We start from the raw sequence: 19,276 nt of genomic DNA, 5'->3' as shown, positions 1-19,276 counted from the left end.
TCGAATGACCCTTTCACAGGGATCACCTAAGATCATCGGAAAACACATATATAATTACATATTGTTTTTGTGATTAATCACTATGCTTTAATTATGTTCAATTTGTAACAATGAAATTGGGGGACACCACAACATGAGGAACTGTATTAAAGGGTCGTGGCATTAGGAAGGTTGAGAACCACTGGTTTAGCATCCTTCACAATTGTTAACATAGTAAATGACATTCATTCTCAAATGTCAAAGCAACATTGCATTCCTAAGACAAACTGCCCTTGATCATGATGTAATGTCATTGTCTGGTTTGCTATCATGGTAATTTTGTCTCAGAAGAAGTTAGAAAGTGTTACCATTCAACTTTCTGGTATTACTTCTTCCTTAAATGTTTGGTAGAATTCATTAGTGGTCCTGGAGTTTTCTTTGTGAGAGGATTTAACTATAAATTCAGTGTCTTTATCAGATACTAGAGGCCTGGTGCACGAATTCGTGCATAGGTGGAGTCTGGCTGGCCCACCACATCAGGGCCAATTGGGCAGGGCAGGCAAGAGGGAAGGACCACGGACGGTTGGCTGGCTGGCCCCACCCCCTGGTCGAACTCCTGGTCAAAGGGACAATTTGCATATTAGCCTTTTATTATATAGGATAAAGCTATACAGTTTATCTCTTCTTTAGTAAGCTTTGTGTCTTTTAGGGAATTTGTCTATTTCATCTAAGTTGCCAAATTTAATGGCATAAAGTTGTTCATAAGCCTTTTAATGGCTATAGTAATGTACCCTTTCATTCCTGACATTGGTAGTATCTTTTTTTTTCCTGATGTCTGCCTAGAGGCTTATCAATTATATTGATCTTCTCAAAGACCTAATTTTTGCTTCTGTTGATTTTCTGTTTTTATTTCATTGATTTCTGCTCTTCATTATTTCTTTTTGTCTGCTTACTTTGGGATTAATTTTCTCTTCCTTTTTCTAGTTTCCTAAGGTAAATGTGAGGTCACTGATTAGAAGCCTTTCTTATTTTACAATGTAGTCATGTAATGTTATAAATTTCCCTAAAAATAGTGCTTTAGTAGCATTGTAGAATTTTGATACACTGTTTTTAAATTTTCATTCAATTCAAAACATTTTCTAATTTCCCTTCTGATTTATTCTTTGACCTAGATTATTTAGAAGTATGTTAGTTTCTTACTATTTGGTAATTTTCCAGATATGTTTTGTTACTGATGTCCAATTTAATTTCATTGTATTAAATAATATACTTTGTAAGATCTGAATCCTTTTCAATTATTTACATCTGTTTCCTGGCCCATAATGATATATTTGGATGAATATTCTTTGTACAATTGACAACAATATGCATTCTACTGTGGTTAGAAGTGTTTTACAAACACCAGTTAAGTAAAATTAGTTGACAGTCTTGTTGAAGTCTTTATTATGTCTTTACTGATTTTTCTGTCCAATTGTTCTATCAATTATCAAGACAGTGTTGAAACTTTTAACTATAATTGTGGATTTGTCTATCTCTCCTTTTGGTTCTACTTGTAAGTTTCTGCTCCATGCATTTTTTTTTTTCAAAAAAAAAAATTTTTTTTACTATCTTACTATGAAATACCATGCATATTTTATGTCTTTTAAAGTTCTGTTAATCAGTGCCTAAATGTTTACTACAGGCATTCTCAGAGATATTGCGGGTTCATTTACAAACTACTACAATAAAGTGAGTCACATAAATTTCCTGGTTTCCCAATGAATATAAAAGTTATGTATATACTACAGTGTAGTCTATTAAGTGTGCAATAGCATTATGTCTAAAAAAACAATGTACATACATTAATTAAAAAATACCTTTTTCTAAAACTGCTAATCAGCTTCTGAGCCTTCAGTGAGTTGTAATCTTTTTGCTGGTAGAGGTCTTGCCTCAATATTGATGACTACTGACAGATCAGAATGGTGGTTGTTAAAGATTAGGGTGGCTGTGACAATTTCTTAAAATAAGACAATAATAAAGTTTGTCACATTGATTGACTCTTCCTTTCACTTAACACTTAGAGGCCATTGTAGGGTTATTAATAGTCTAATTTCAATATTTATTTCAGGAAATAGGGAGGCCCAAGGAGAAGGAGAGAGATGGGGAAATGGAGGGCCGGTGGAGCAGTCAGAACACATACAACATTTATTAAGTTTGTCATCTTATATGGCTGTGGTTGGCGGTGCCACAAAACAATTACAGTATCACAGATCACCAACACATATAGTTATAATGAAAAGTTTGAAATGTTGTGAGAATTACCAAAATGTGACAGAGACATGAAGTGAGCAAATGCTGTTGGAAAAATGGTGCAGAAAGACTTGCTCAATACAGGGTTGCTTCGAACCTTCCATTTGAAAAGAACACAGTATCTGCAAGTACTATAAACCAAAGTGCAATGAAAGGAGGTAGACCTATCTTGTTACGTCCTCTTGATGAACTGATTCCATTGTGAAATGACCCTCGTTATCACTGAAATATTCTTTGCACTGAATTCTAATTTGTCCGAAATTAACATGGCCACTCCAACTTTCTTTTGATTAGTGTTGGCACGGTGCATGTATCTTTTTCCATCCTTTTACTTTTTAGGCTCTTTTTACTTTTATATTAAATACAGATTTATATATATATATATTTTTTTAAATATATTTTATTGATTTTTTACAGAGAGAAAGGGAGAGGGATAGAGAGTTAGAAACATCGATGAGAGAGAAACATCGATCAGCTGCCTCCTGCACATCTCCTACTGGGGATGTGCCCGCAACCAACGTACATGCCCTTGACCGGAATCGAACCCGGGACCTTTCAGTCTGCAGGCCGACGCTCTATCCACTGAGCCAAACCGGTTTCGGCCAGATTTATATTTTGTCTATATGTTTCTTTTTGGCAGTAGTTGGCTCCTGCTTTTTTATACAATTTGACAATCTCTGCCTTGTAAGTGGGGTATTTAGGCCATTTATATTGAATTTGATTAGTAATATGGCTGGGTTTAACTCTAATGTGTTATTATCTATATCATAAAAGGCCTGTGGTCGTCACGCCATAACGCAGAAAGACCACAACCAGACTCACTAGGAGACGAGTGCGGGTAGGCGGGGCCACGTGATTTCGTGCGCTGAGCTTTATATTTGCTCCATCTATTCTTTGTTCCCTTTTCCTCTTCTTTTGGATGATTTTTTATTATTCCAGCTTATCTGCGTTGGTGGTTTATTAGCTATAACTCTTTTTTTTAGTGTCTATTTTAAGGTTTAGAGCAGGGGTGGGCAAACTTTTTGACTCGAGGGCCACAATGGGTTCTTAAACTGGACCTGAGGGCTGGAACAAAAGCATGGATGGAGTGTTTGTGTGAACTAATATAGATTCAAAGTAAACATCATTACATAAAAGGGTACGGTCTTTTTTTTTTTTAGTTTTATTCACTTCAAATGGGCCGGATCCGGCCCGCGGGCTGTAGTTTGCCCACGGCTGGTTTAGAGTATTCATCTTTCACCTGTTACAATTTACCTTTAAATAATATTACACTACTTTACTGATAGTACAAAAATTTTACAACAAAATACTTCTATTTTCCCCTCTTGCCCTTTGTGGTATTGTTACTATACATGCTTTAAGTAATCTATTACATTCTAAAGAGATTTTTATCATGTGTCATTTGTATATATGTTTCTACTGATGGATTTTCCCCCTTATTCTGGGTGGTATTTTTCTGCTTCTTTGCATACCTATTAAATTTTAACTGGATACTATCCATTGCAAATTTTACCTTGTTGAATGCTAGATATTTTTGTATTACTATAATGTTCTTAAGTTTTGTCCTGTAAGCAATTCTGCTTCTTAAAAATGATTTAATCTTTTCAAGGCTTATTTTAAACTTTGTTAGATAAGACCATAACAGCCTTTAGTGTAGAGCTAATTGTTCCCACTACCTATTGGTGATATTCTTCTGAGTACTTTATCCTGAATTTATCATTACAAAATGCTGTTTTAAACTTACTTGAAGCAGAAACAGCAGATAACAGTGCCAAATACAAATCCATCCTTTTTGGCTGAGTGTTGTTCACTAGAGCCAGTTTATCATCAGCATAACAAGCTGCCATTAGCCCAGCCCAGATAGCAGGATCACCTAAACATAGGAAATAGAGTTAGAGGCCTTGTTAATATTAACATGTTACTAAAAAAAATACCAAAAAAGATAGTTTACAAACACACACAAAAATTATTTTTATCTACAAAAATTCCATTTTCTTAAAATTAAATTATACTTGTTTTCAGAAGGTGCATTACTATATTCATCCTTCAGCATTTGCCATTGTTATCAAACATGTCAGAGGATGAGAAATATCCTATTAAGCTTTTCTTCCAAGGATAGTTCAGTTGCCTAGACTGCTATGTTTCTGTGGAAAGGTCAATTATAGTCACTTTCATTGGACAAGTCTCATACAAGCATGCAATTTCATCAATCAGTCCGTTTTAAAGGCTCAGTCATAGGTAAAGCAAGGCAACAATTTCTCAGTTCTTAAGAAAAGTTTGAGCCAAAATAAAAGCTCAAGACAACTATATTTCACCTATGTTCTAACAGCCAAGCATGAAAGTCACTTTAACATTCCAAGGGAAGCAATTATAGTATTATATATCTTTTCATTCATTTGATTTTTCCTTTCTTCCTCCACACCTTGATAGAAGGTTCATGGCATTAGGGGAAAGACTGATAGAAGCAGGTTAAGGAGGTAATAATACCTAGAAAGAGATTATGAGCATAAACTCCTCTTTATAACAAAAGTAGTTGTGAAAAAAGAAGCTAGGAACTTAGGTTTTTAAAATTTGTTTAATTTTTTATTTTATAAAGAACATTTTGCAGTTCAATTCAGTGGTTAATATTTTAGTCTTGCTACTCTTGAAAAGCAAATAAATAATTTAAATTTTCCACAAGGGGGTGCTAGTTAACAATACAGTCATTTAAGCATACATTTTTAGCTTCAATTTTATATTTTTTCATATCTAACTGCCCCATTTAGCATGTTTCCTATCAAATGTCTGAAATCTATATCTATTTCATTTATAGATTATTAGTGATACTGCTAATGGTACAAGAAACATTAGAAATCTAATACAGATGAAAAACTTTTGCAAAAAAATTATATATCTCCATATTACAAAATAATGTCTGTCCCAGATAACTACCTTATTTTAAATAACATTAAGACTATTCAAATTCCAGAATAAGGAAATGGGGACCATTCCCTAGAATTTATAATGTGGCTTAGTATTAGCTTTGGGTTTAGGTCTAACACTGACACTTAACTATGTGGCAGCTTTTCCTTTCAGACTCATTTTTCTATAAAACAAGGCAACTGAACATGCTATCAGGTTTACAGTACTACCAAATGATGTGGACTCAATTTCTGAATATTGATTTACTAAGATACTGAAAAACAGATTCCTGTAGGGCTTTCTAATATTTAGATTTTGGTGGAGCAAATAGACATTAGTTGCTAGATATTTCTTCTATCTTAATTCAAAAGAATTGCTGTTTTCATTAACTCTTTCATAGATAATCGGCAACTCAAATTCCCTTGGAAACAAAGTAATAATATAAATACTTTAAATATAATATATATATACACCTAAAAAATTTTAAATATAATTTGCTAAAAAATACCTCTTAATATCACAGTAATCTAGCAGAAACTGGATTTCCTCCCATTTAATTCTAAATTCTTGAGATTATATTTAAAGTTCTGAAAAAATCCCTTGTATTTATTTCACCTAAAGATCTACAAGAAGGTGTAGCGTTACTATATATAATTACAATTATATTCACTTTCATTGGTCTCCAAGGACATTTCTCAAACAGGTACTCATCTTTATTATTCAGTCCCTATTTTAAGCACCTTATATGATAACTCTGCTTCCTTGGGTACATATTTCTCTAGATAATATAGGAAAATCAGAAAACATCATTAGAGAGGACCTTATTTGGGCAATCTTACCTTTCTAAAGTTTATGCCACTTAACACAATCAAAGGCTAAGAGATCTTCTGTAACTGCGGATCCACAGTAAGAATTATTGAGAATAATTCTATCTAACACTTGCTTGATAACACTTCCAAAAATCAGAAACATACCCAATGTGTAATATAAATAAACTCAAATGTTTAGGGTCTCTTTTCATTCTGATTATTTCAAAAACAAAAGACATAATAAACAATAAGATATTGGTCTGGTTATTTTATAAAAATTCTCTGAAATATTTAATATTTGCAGTTTAGTTAGAATCTTTACAATGTATTGTGAAGATAACATGGAACCTGTTCTTTGTATACCTGTTTCCCATCAGTACCTAGCCAAAAGCAATAGCATTCTGATCTAATAACTGTTTGAAGTGCTCTAAGGAAATAAATTGTTTAATGCTGTATTTCATATTAAAAATAATATATAAAAATATGTCTCATAACCCTACACTGCTGCACATTCTAGTCCTCTAGCAGCAGTGGAAGAATGCTGATGCAGTCCACATGCAGTTCCTTAGTACCTTTTGTGATAGATGGGGTATACATGACACAGCTGGTTAGAACTAAGAGCTAGTGTGGGTGAGGCTAGCACTTTGGCATTTCAAACCACAGAAGACATATTTCCAATCTTAAAGGAGGTAACTACACATAAAAATAACTAAATATGTTTATTAAGTAATTTATTAGTTATAGGTAAACCTTATTAAAGCCTGATAGGAAATAAAAACTACTTCTTGAAAATATGTAATTCAGATTTTCAATAACAGATAATAAACTACCTTCAAGCAAACATTCTCTTGAGCCTGCTTCAATAACTGATTACCTCTTAATTACCACTAGCCAAATGTAGATAATCAAATATTTATATGCAAAATCTTCAAATATTTTCTTAAAATTTCCTTGTCTTATTTCATAAAAATACAAACTTTGCTCCTATAAATCACAAATGAAAGATGAACAGAATCCTAATTAATGAAGTGGGTTGTATTATATTCACCTGGAGAAAGGAGAGTTGCCTTCTGAATGGTCTTTAATGCAATATTTTTTTCATCTTCTGCTGAACTGCTTCCCATAGCCAACTGATTTACTGCAGTGTACAGTAATGCCTTCTACACAAGAGAAAAGAAAGGTGTTAACCAATTCTCTTCAAAGCTACCTGCATTCAAAGTGACTAAAAGTATGACTTTATTGAATATGATGTGACCCCTAAGCCTAGGAAGAAGAATTATTCTTTCATAAAATATACTTAACAAGTACAACATTTCCTTTACTAGGACAAACTAACCTTTCCATGATTTGAGTCCAGAATATGAGCCACATTTCCTGCTACAGCACCTCCCTATAATAAAAAAGAATTAATTTTTAAATAAAACTTAAAACTGATCAAAATTTCCATTAAAGTATGTGAAAGGGTTGGTTTTATCACACTCACAACTTTTAAACTCCTTAAGTATCAACTTATTATTGTTTTAAAAGACCAGTTAATATTTTTATTTAAAAAATTCTTTTTTTACTATAATCATTTCAACTCTGCTCAGTAAAGATCTAAAAGTTATATGATTTTACATAGTACTAAATGAATATACACATTTTCTAACAATATAAAAGACTGTAAAAGGAAGACTGAAAGAGAAAAAAAGAATGGGGGTGAGAGACCATAAAACCTATTAAAAGATAAACTAACATTGGTTTCTTCACAAAAATATAGTATTTTAAAAACTTCTATATTCCCTAGTAAAATGAATAAAGTTCAGAGGAATAAAGTTAATGAAGCTCATCATTGCTTCAATAATCAACTCAATACTAAAATGAGAAAAACATATGCAGCCAGGTCAGCATGGCTCAGTGGTTGAGAGTTGACCTATGAACCACGATTTGACTCCAGATCAGGGCACATGCCCAACTTGCAGGCTCCATCCCCAGTGTGGGGCGTTGCAGGAGGCAGCCAATCAATGATTCTCTTTCATCATTAATGTTTCTCTCTCTCTGTCCCTCCCCTTTCCTCTTTGAAATCAATAAAAATATATTAAAAAAACAAACATATGCATAATAGTTTTCATAAAGGTGACTTGAAATCCTTCATTTTTTAAAATTCAGTTACATATTTTACCTTGAAAAAAATAAGGATGGTTTCATTTTAAGTCAGAAGTATACTATAATTGTCACTTAATATCAGAAGTGTATAAGTGTATCAGAAATGTTTTAAAATAGTATTTTAACACATAAAAAATGCTAAAACTGCCCTGACCGGTTTGGCTCAGTGGATAGAGCATCGGCCTGTGGACTGAAGGGTCCCAGGTTCGATTCTGGTCAAGGGCATGTACCTTGGTTGCGGGCACATCCCCAGTGGGGGATGTGCAGGAGGCAGCTGATCGATGTTTCTCTTTCATCGATGTTTCTAACTCTCTATCCCTCTCCCTTCCTCTCTGTAAAAAAATCAATAAAATATATTTTAAAAAAAGAATGCTAAAACTAAACTTTTTAAAATGTCAATATAAAACAAATAGAAAATGGATTAAAAACAAGAACGACAACACAGCAGAGGAGGAGGATTCAGGAGTTATATCTGGGATTACACATTACCATAGCCACTAACTGTGATTTTGCACAAGTTATTTAATCTCTATTTTCAAGTGTCCTCCTTTATACAATGGACATTCATTGGACCTACCTTCATATGGTTGTTGTGATTCAACAACAAAACACACAAAAATGACTAGCACAGTAGCTGGAACATAATAACTAATTCCTTTCAGTGTCTAATAATGATGGTCTTCTGCCATTTGCAGATCCTAACAAATCTGAATTTTCATTTTGAAGGACTCGTGGGCTAGTGGGACTGAAATCAAAGCCCAGTATTAACATAAAAAGGGGGAGTATTAGGAAACCTATATAAAAATAAGCTGAGATCCCTCAGGTGAAGCTGAATCAGAAGTAAACCAGGTTTCAAATGACCTTGAAATCCAGGCACAGAGTAGTCTAGTTGGTCCAGAAACCTCAAGTTCTCAACTTTGTTTAAGGTGGTTCCAGACTGGTGGAGCTCTCAAGCACCTGGCAGAAATAAGTGTAATTTCTATCTATAGAAAGGTACCTTAATCCTAGGCTGCTAATTATTTTCAAGTATACACAATCAAGTAAACAAAGCCACTGTGTGTGAAAGCCAGTAGGAACAACAGACGAACAGGCCCACACAGACTTCAGATATTGGAATTTTTAGATGTAGTAAGTGTTCAAAACATATTAGCTACTATCATTATGTTTACCAACTAGTTAAATAAACAATGAAAGCTCAAGAAGTTAACAAAATATTTCATTGGCTCCTGGAATATATCTGGCTTTTATGAATTAAAGTACAGTATGTAATAGCCTGTATAGAACATTGATAATCCTGTTTAGATTTACATTTTTAAACACTGGCAGTGTTCTAGTTCTTGTATTCTTATATTTAAGGAGCTTTCAAATAAATTTATCTTTGGAAATTCAAAACACAATAGCTAATGCTTATTAAGTGACAACATTATAAGCATAATCTTATCACATAGTCATTAACATAATCTGTATGTGTTCAAGAGTCCATCTAATTCTCTGCATCGTCCATAACACCCAAAGCAGTACAAGAGTACATGGAAGAAACTCAATGTACTCTTCTTGAGTAACTATTGGAAATTATGGTTAAATAACAGAACTCCCTTGCTGCATTAGTTAATTATTTTGCAGAATTATAATGCTAATACTTTAAAATTATATTATTTACCACATCACAGGCTAGTTAATCTTTTTGCCAGAATTTAGAACGTTACTCACCTTTGCATTTCGTTGTGCATACTGAGCAACCACTCGGGACAACAGAGACCAAAGAGCAGGATCAGCTGGGTTACTACAGAGATCATCAAAAGCAGAGGGCTTAGAGATGGGAGTTACTTTAACCACAAAAAAGTTCAAGCAACCAGCATTTTATCTAGTACCTAAGCTTAAAATCCTTTAGACAGCTAAAACAATCTATAATAATAAAAGTGTAATATGCTAATTAGAATGGAAAAGAACTTCCGGATGTCATTCTGGACATCCTTCCAGACGACCTTCCAGACGAAGCTGCAGTGGCGGAGGCAGAGGCAGAGGCAGTTAGGGGCTAGGCGAGCAGCTGGAGCAATCAGGCAGGCAGGAGAGCAGTTAGGGGCGATGAGGCAGACAGGCAGAGATGGTTAGGGGCAATCAGGCAGGCAGGAGAGCAGTTAGGGGCGATGAGGCAGACAGGCAGAGGTGGTTAGGGGCAATCAGGCAGGCAAGCAGGCAAGCAATTAGGAGCCAGTGGTCCCAGATTGCGAGAGGGATGTCTGACTGCCAGTTTAGGCCCGATCCTGCAGGGATTCCTGGGGGATTGGGCCTAAACCGGCAGTTGGACATCCCCTGAGGGGTCTCAGATTGTGAGAGGGTACAAGGCTGAGCTGAGGGACCCTCCCCAATCTGGTGCACAAATTTCGTGCACTGGGCCTCTAGTTTCATATAATTGTCCATGTGTGGTTGAAAGTGTCTCAATTTTTAGAAAACATATTTTATATCTCTTTCATACAAAAATCCTTATGAAAATAAGAAAATAAAACAGCAATGTAATGATTATAAAGCCATAAGATCTAATTAAGAAAGGTTAAGGAAATGTAATATATGTGTCCAAAGAAAACATAAAGAGATGAGAGCTATGGAAAAAAAACAAACTCATGATATAACACTTTACTGCTGAAGATAAATACCACTGCTGCTAGTGAGAACAGGTTTCTATATTCCAAACTTTGAATACGTTAATGAATGCTTATGTGGCCAAAATATTCTTAATGCCATCAAAATGGACAGTATCTTATAACAACCTGACAACATCACAAACTTGAGAATTAGTAAGGGCTTTCATACTAAAAGTTGAGAAGGGCAAAATTTCTGTTCTCTCTCTTTCTATTAACTGACTTTAAAAAAAAACCGTCATAGATGAAATAATATGAATTTATGGGCAATTTCATAAAAAACACATTTTGGTTTCCAAATGTATATGTGCACCACCTCATTTTATATTCCTAATAAGATCCAAATGTCAGAGACCACCTCATCAAGTATAATTCAACCCTGAGTTTACAAGCACAGAATTTACCTGTGAACAGCTTTAGATGCTTGTCTCTGCACTGCCACACTGCGGCCTTGCAGCGCGTAAATCGCTGAAGTAAGAAGGCACCTCTGATAATCACTGTCTTTCTGTTTGACGTGCTTCAGTAACTCGTTAAGTGCTGCTTTTGACAGTGTAGCATCCTGCATTGCCAATCCCAAGGCACACAGGGCTTGAAGACTCTCTACGGTTGGCTCCTTTAAGACAGAGCTGTAAATATATTTTTTAATTGCTGATTAGTTATAAATACAGTAGTCTGTACCTATCTATTACAACATATTTAACATCTAGTAGGAAAAGCAATTTACTTAACGATTCACCAAACTAAGCCCAGCTTTGAGATAGATATAAGAACAAACTGCTTGGCTTCTTGTAACAGCAATTTCCCTGACTATCTGGCCTTTCACAGAGCAGCAATAGCCAAATTTACTTTTTGGTAATTATATCTAAATTTCAGAAAAAATTTAATATTTCTAATAATGATTACAAATGTTGTACCATAAAAAAAAGAGAACATCTAAAAACTTTTTAAACAGTTTATTAAAATGTAATAGAAATATTCAAAACATTACAAAATAATGCATAGAGGTAATTCTGTGTTTTTACAATGATTGAGGAGCGTCATTAGCATATAATGGGTGGGGGAAGGAGATGCACTCTTCCTGCAATGGGGAAACCATTCTGTACTATGAGTATTTGTACCAATGAAAATGCCAATAAAGCACTTAGTTGATAACCACTGTCCAATAGCATTATCTTAATTATCTATTGCTTTTGAAAAAATTAAGATTAACTTTCTAAAAAAAAAAAAATCCAGAAGTCAAAAAATACTATATGAATAACCACATATATCATCGGCTGTTATTTTTAACTTATGCTCAAAATATAGAAATAGATACAAGTTATATTGGTAGCATTTTTTTAAAAAAGACTCAACTTTAAATTAACTTTATCATGTTAACTTGAAAAAGGAAAAAATCTCTTTGGGGATGCAAAAGGCCAAAAACAAGACAGTTACAACTGCCTTCATTAAAATTTTAAGATCCTACTAGATCAGGTGATAAATTACTCTTTTAAAAAATAAATAAGTAGCCCTAACCGGTTTGGCTCAGTGGATGGAGCGTCGGCCTGCGGACTCAAGGGTCCCAGGTTCGATTCCGGTCAAGGGCATTTACCTTGGTTGCGGGCACATACCCAGTAGGAAGTGTGCAGGAGGCAGCTGATCAATGTTTCTCTCTCATCGATGTTTCTAACTCTCTATCCCTCTCACTTCTTCTCTGTAAAAAATCAATAAAATATATTAAATAAATAAATAAATGAATGAAACACAGTGCACAGGATGATTTTGAAGGACTGGATGGATCCAGGACTAAGAATTAAGCCACAATCTCTAGTTCCACCTGTGACCATCAGTTCAGAACCAGGTGGGTCTAATCTCTTTTGTTCACCAAACAGTTCCTAAAGCATTGCAAACTTCAGTTTACATGGCTCCAAATTTGAAACCATTATTTAAGTATTTAGTCATGTTAACTGTTTACATCAACCACACATACCATTTAAACAGCAATGTCTTGGCTACATCCATTTTTCCTTGTTTATACTCCGTTATTGCCAGAGCTGTCAAGATATGGGCTTTGTCTTGCTCTGATTCAACAATAGACAAGGCTCTCTCATAGGCTGTTATATAGGATTGAAAACAAACAAAAACAATATAAAAGAAATCCTGATTGACTATCAGATTTTTCCTTTCCTAATTCTATTTTTCAAAAGATCTAACTAAAACTGTATCTTATTGTTCCCTTATTTTCAAGCAGATGAAATAAAAATGTGTAATAATCTAACTGGTTTAGCTGTTCCAAGGTGATTCTGGGGCTAACATTGGGATTATTATATGATGTTCCCTAGTATCTATCTTCAGAATCTTGAGAGTGTTCTTAGTCACCATCTTCAAAACAAGTGGAGGCTGGCAGCCACAGAGATAGCACCAAATTCCATGTGCAGACCAGCAACTCCATCAAATAGATCCTTACAATGAGCTGCACACACAGAGTTTGGGCCCATATATGTGAAAATGCACTCAATTATCACTTTTGCAGAAACCAAAATATACTATCATTAACAATGGTTGAGATCTTCATTTATCAGAAATTTACATTTAAGCACTGTGAAGTAGTAAAGACCTGCTTTCAAATGCTAACTCATGTCAACCATAAGTGATCTTGGGGCTCAGTTTCCTTGTCTAAATAATGAAAATAAAACACTGCTATAAGGACTATTCATCATAATAACCTACTAACTGACAAACAGATAAAAAGTTCCTAGTATTGTTCCTGACTCCTAGTCAGATGTTCATAAACATTGCAACCCGTACCCCATCTCAATATTACATCTTTCTTTATGTAAGGTCATTATGATCAAATTCCTCTGAACCCTGGAAAAGTAAGATGTGATCTTCAGCTTTAAGCAACATACTCACCTTTGCTGCTCTCTTTATAGAGACCCTTCATAAATAAAGCCAGTGCAAACCCTATGATGTCTTCTAACTCTTCAAGGGGTGTTGACTTAAAAGCCTGGATAGCTTTATCATATTCACCAATGGAACTAAGAAGCAAAACAAAACTTATTTTTAATATAAAAAATAATTTTGGCTTACATCGTCAAAATATAGAGACATTATTATACCACGTTTCTTCTAATAACTTTACTTCATCTATCAGAGTTAAAGCTGTAGAAAGAACTTAAAATAAAAGGCGTATCACTTATTTCACATAGGATATACTAAGGGGATTTAACTTCACACTTGGCTTCTTTTAAATAATATGTGAAAATGACTAGTTTTGCTAAAGTGCAAAGTGTTTTTTAAAAACAAACTTGAATTAAGATCCAAAATTATAAAAACAATTCCAAGTTCTTTTATACAGAAATCTACATTTTTAAGCTTAACACATTAAATATTACTCCCATAAGTACAGTTCCAGCACCTTGGACAAGCCAAACAAGTCAAAAAATTCCTTAGTCAGAATCAAAGCTAGCCTTTGTTTGGAGGGCACATAGAAACATTAAAATTCCAGATAAAACTATACATGCTCTTTTCTGTACTTATTGATATAAAAGTAAAAATCTGTTATATCTGATACTAAATGTAATACTTCTTAATAACAGAAAAATAACTTGTTTTGCTTATTTAAAAATGAAGAGAAACTGCCATCACCTGGAATAGAAACATTGTATATTTGATATTCTTAGTATCCATCACTATAACCAGAAGCCATTTCTATTTTTAATGTGTTATTGGAAATCTTTTCATAAAATTTTTTTAATCTTGGGAGTGGGTGGGAACTAAAAATACAAGCAATCTTTGCTTCTAAAATTCATTTTACAAAGGTGAAAGAATTTTAAAAATCAGTAAAATCAAATTTGATAAATATTTTGATAAAGGGAAGAGTTACTTTAGACTGTTTATGAATAAATACATTCAATTTGGGGGCGGCTCTTAACTTGAGGAATGCTTCCTTAGCTTCAACTAAAACCTTACCCCCATGACACCTATTCTCTGGTCCTAGTTCTATCCTCTAAAACAACTGGAATCATTTTTAATCTTTAAAAAAAATATTTTTTGAAGTAAGAAGTCTCTGAGAATCTGAAGGAAGCTATGTGGCTCTCTCCCAACTCACCAAATGCACACACACAGACATTTTTATGTACTATTTCAAAAGAATTCAGAATGTTTCTGAATTCCTAATGTCCATCCCGTTTAAAAATATACAGAAAACCAGAATAAACCCAATTCTTCCAATTAATTAGGCTTCTACTTTAGAGACAGCAACTGCCTCTCTTCCAAATGTTCTCTTATGTAGTCCACAGCCATCAGTTCTAAACCTGCTCCTCATAAAGCACACTGGAGTTAGGTATTGTCCGAGGTACAGGAAACTGTTAACACAGCCTGCCTTTATGGGAATTATGTATCCTGGCGGAATGTCAGCAGCCCACTACTCTAGAAACTTGTCATCACCTCACTAGTTCCATAGCTTTCACCAGAAATATCATGTAGGTCACAGAATTAATGGGGGAAAAACATGCTTACCATAACAATCTGCCATAATTTCTAATTGCATCATGATAATTAACTTGGTCTTCTGCATTCTGTAACAACAAAATTGCCCTAAAAAAAAAAAAGGCATTTTAAGTTATCTATATGCAATAGCATTTTTTCACCCTTCTTCATTAACTGAATCTACAGATTTTTGCTTTTGTTTAATTCTACTAATTCTTAAATGCTAAGTTATAACACCTATTCACACTTTATTAAACTGGTACTACAAAAGAATACTTAATACTTAGATTTTAGATTGTCAGGAAAATTACTTTAACAAAGTGAATCTTATAAGTGAAATCATTTATCATATGTGAGTTTTAAATATTCCAAAAATTTTAATCTAAGAATAGAAAAACAACTATGTTGATGTTTTAAGTTTTGACATATTTGAACTACATAGAAAGCACTCTAAAATATTTATGTAATAGTAGTTTGAGTTAGGAAGTCAGGAAATTGATTGCTTTCATGTGCCTTTACCAGTTACATACAGAAATGTATGTGAGCAATACTGAGTTCAGAGAAAGGAAGGCGTTACAAGGAATCCTCAGAGGCTTAGAATTAATTCACCAACATGCTGACAGCCCAGATTTTTACCTTCTCCTGCTCAGTCCCCTTTGGGCAACCAGGGAAATGTTTAACAACTAAAAGGAATGAAATACTTAGTAATATTTCATTTTATTTTGTTTTCTGTTTAAAGAGGATTAGCCAGGAAGAAACATCCAAGAAAAGCTTCTACTCCCCCTGATGTTACATGAAAAACAAAAAATAGCCAGAGAAGTCTAAGAGAGAGTATTGTAGAGACAGTACTATATTAAAAACTATACTTCTGGTTAGATTTAATACCTAATTTGTAGTTTCAAGCCTCAAAAACCTGTTTAAGGCAAAAACCACAGTGGTAAACAGGTAAGAAAGAGTGGTACATATCCAAGTGACTGTGGAGTTGCCATTTTAGGCTGAAGGTATAACCAGGAACAGATTCATAATGTGTGATTATAATATGTACCCCAAAAAAGTAGTGAGCACTCTAAAGATTTCTAGCTTTCTGTTTAAAAATCCTGTTCACTGTTGTATTCTATCATATTTATACAGTTTGCTTACTGGTAAGTTTATTGTGACAGTGAAAGAAATATAATTGTGGTTTTTCATAATCCTCTCCACTTACACCTGGAAAAATAACTTCATTATATAACCTCCAGTACCATCTAGTGATTACTCCTTTGAACTACAGAGAGATCCATAAAAAAATGGCAAAGTATTTAGGAAATCTCAATTTTTTTTTTTTAATATAACAAGGCCTCTTCTAAAAATCTATTTATTTAAATTGAGGGCAAGAATGCAACCAGGTCTTTTAACTTTTCATTTGGTCCTCACAAGATCAACAGTTATTTTCTTATTCACGAATCAAATAATTTGCAGAGAATAAAACTTCAAGTTTATTTCCTTTCCTACTGTTCTCCTGTCTAGTCATTGCACTTGAGCACATGTCCTTGTTTCTTCCACATGCTAAGTGCACCCCTGACTCAGAGCACTTGCTCTTGCTGTTCCTTCTGGCTGGAGCGCTCTGACATCCAAATGGCTTGTGGCTTCACTTCATTAAGGCCAGGCCTCATTTGCCTCCTTATTAACCCCACCCTTCTTAAAACCTATCTCAAATTCACTGCCTGCCTCTGTAATTTCTGGTCTTCTACTTTGATTTTCTTTCTTAGCAATTACTACCATCACAGATGACCTACATGGGTCTCCCTGACCTGAACAGGAGCTCCATGAAAAGGGGCCTGTGTCTGTTTTATCTCACTGCTAAGCTGCCAGAGCCCAGGACACTGCTGGATTCACAGCAGTTCAACAAACACTTACTGATGGGTACATACAGAGAAGATTAAAGTGGCTCAAACAGATACATAATGTTCTGATTTCTTCTCTGAATAAATATGTATTTAATAAAGCTAGACAAAGTCTAAAGGGATGGATTTTTCCAAAATAGAATCTGAGGGTTTTTTAGTTTGGTTTTCCCTTTTCCTCTCTCTCTCTCTCTCTCTCTCTCTCTCTCTCCCCCTCCCTTCCTCCCTCCCTCCCTCCCTCAGATTAAGGAACAGAAACCAAAATATAGCTGAAAATTTGAACTGTATATTTTCACCTTCATAGATGTAATAATAATAGATAATAAAAGATTAGGAAAAAATGAAAACATTTCATTAGTACCTTCTTCATGAGAGTGAGACTAAATTAAAAAAAAGGCCACTAACATATAAGGACAGCATTTTGGTTAAAGGCAGAGTTTACCTGTGGAGTGCATCTGCTGCTTCCTTTTTCAGCTGTAGATGTTCATTTAAATAACTCAACATTGTGAGAGCTGGAGCATAGTTTGGAATTCTTTCTGGAAATCCAAAAATATCTGCTCTTTACATGTACATAATGGTTGTGTTTATAAGATATTAGTTTTATTTTCAATTCTTTAATATTTTAAACAACAGATTATCTCTTGAAATCTTTGGCATTGTTAAGAATAGCAGTCTGATTATCTTGACTATAAAATACCAGTAATCATTTTATAATTCTTCCACATTTTTCAATAACATTTATAGTTACTACAAATTATAATTCTTCCTAATTATTCAGTAACATTTACAGTTACTACATACTTTAAATGTTTTAAAGTTTAAACATTTTTATTCCTAATGGTAAAATAACTTGAAAATGTACCTCATGTTAAAACTATGCATTTGATTTATAAGGAAAATTCAGTTCTTTAGCTAATCACGTAAACCTTCCTAGGATTAATTTTTCTTGGGGGTTGTGTTCCAATTTCTATGTATGTTTTTTTAAATATTCAGTATTGTACACTAGAAACAGAGAATGACTTTGGTATTGCCAATGCAGCATTTTGAAATTTTCATGTCAAAAGAGATCATGCATCTGAGGATGTACAAAGAAAACATCTACTCTAATTAAAAGCCTTTGGAAGCAAGCCTTCAAATGCCTCTGTTTAACAAAATATAGTGTAATCATATCATAGCTTATGTGATGGTTATATTCTAACATCAAAGCATAAGGTATAATCATTGTTGGGGAGCACACAAGACTTGTTGGAAAGTTTGTAAGGAGGACATTCTGAGAAAAGGGAAGTGTGTGGAAGGCCTCCTGCCCTGTTTATGAGAATTCTGACTTAGGGGAGACTTAGGGGAGTGTCGAGGTGGCACCCCTAATTATTCCTGACCTTTCCAAACAAGTCTGTGCAGGTGCGAACCCCCGGATACTGACAGGAATCCTTATGCTTAATCCCTGGATGCCCTTACCTAGAGGACAATGTAAACACCTGTACCCCCAAGATTGCTCAGTATCTAAAGATAAAAAATGCAATAAAAAGCTAATGAGGCAGGCAATTGAGGCTGCCTGTTCCCTTTGGCCAGGCCATCCCTTAGCCCTCTCTTTCACAGTGAAACTGTGTCAGAGTGATCTGTTCATCCACTGTCCTAGTCTTGCATGAATTTCATGCATTAGGCCACTAGTCTAAAGATAAAAACTGCAATAAAAGGCTAACGAGGCAGGCAATTGAGGCTGCCTGGTCCCTTTGGCCAGACCGTCCCTTAGCTCTCTCTTTCACAGTGAAACTGTGTCGGAGCAATTTGTTCATCTGTTGTTCAGGGGCTGCTGGTCAGCCCTAGCAAATTATATCATACTTTATGTGATGGTTAGATTCTATCAAAGCATAAGGTGAAAATCACAGTCAAGTTATTCTTGAAAAACCCTCAAGTTACCACACAAGGAGAGGGGCACCAAAATGGAGTCAAACTGAGTAAAAGGAGACCATACCTACCATCCACTCATCCTGAAGCACCTAGCAGGACAGATGAAGACACTATGCTCTCCCTCTTTTCTCTCCTAATTTATTCATTTTTGGCTAAACTCATGTAGTTGAATTTTTAAAATAATTTTTTATCACTATGACTCCACTATTGAGTTAAAAATGTAACTGTGTAAAACTGTCAGGAAATGATTTGTTTG

The 19,276-nt window shown here is 34.4% G+C and overlaps 1 protein-coding gene across 3 annotated transcripts in view; it reads right to left on the bottom strand.

The window, feature by feature from the left end:
• Window positions 1-19,276, bottom strand: part of TTC37 (tetratricopeptide repeat domain 37) — a 77,899-nt gene that overhangs the window by 14,738 nt on the left and 43,885 nt on the right. For all 3 annotated transcript variants that reach the window (XM_006081209.3, XM_023749847.1, XM_023749840.1), the window contains 9 exons: window positions 17,555-17,648; window positions 15,263-15,340; window positions 13,655-13,779; window positions 12,732-12,855; window positions 11,167-11,388; window positions 9,834-9,906; window positions 7,315-7,368; window positions 7,027-7,138; window positions 4,013-4,141 (listed from right to left, as the gene is read on the bottom strand). In XM_006081209.3, the coding sequence (XP_006081271.1) occupies window positions 4,013-4,141; window positions 7,027-7,138; window positions 7,315-7,368; window positions 9,834-9,906; window positions 11,167-11,388; window positions 12,732-12,855; window positions 13,655-13,779; window positions 15,263-15,340; window positions 17,555-17,648 (1,011 nt within the window). The remainder of the gene's footprint in view (window positions 1-4,012; window positions 4,142-7,026; window positions 7,139-7,314; window positions 7,369-9,833; window positions 9,907-11,166; window positions 11,389-12,731; window positions 12,856-13,654; window positions 13,780-15,262; window positions 15,341-17,554; window positions 17,649-19,276) is intronic.

Source organism: Myotis lucifugus, unplaced genomic scaffold (assembly GCF_000147115.1).
Source record: "Myotis lucifugus unplaced genomic scaffold, Myoluc2.0 scaffold_0, whole genome shotgun sequence".
In the NCBI taxonomy this organism is placed as follows: domain Eukaryota; kingdom Metazoa; phylum Chordata; class Mammalia; order Chiroptera; family Vespertilionidae; genus Myotis; species Myotis lucifugus.
This window is presented reverse-complemented; position numbering and strand designations above follow the sequence as displayed.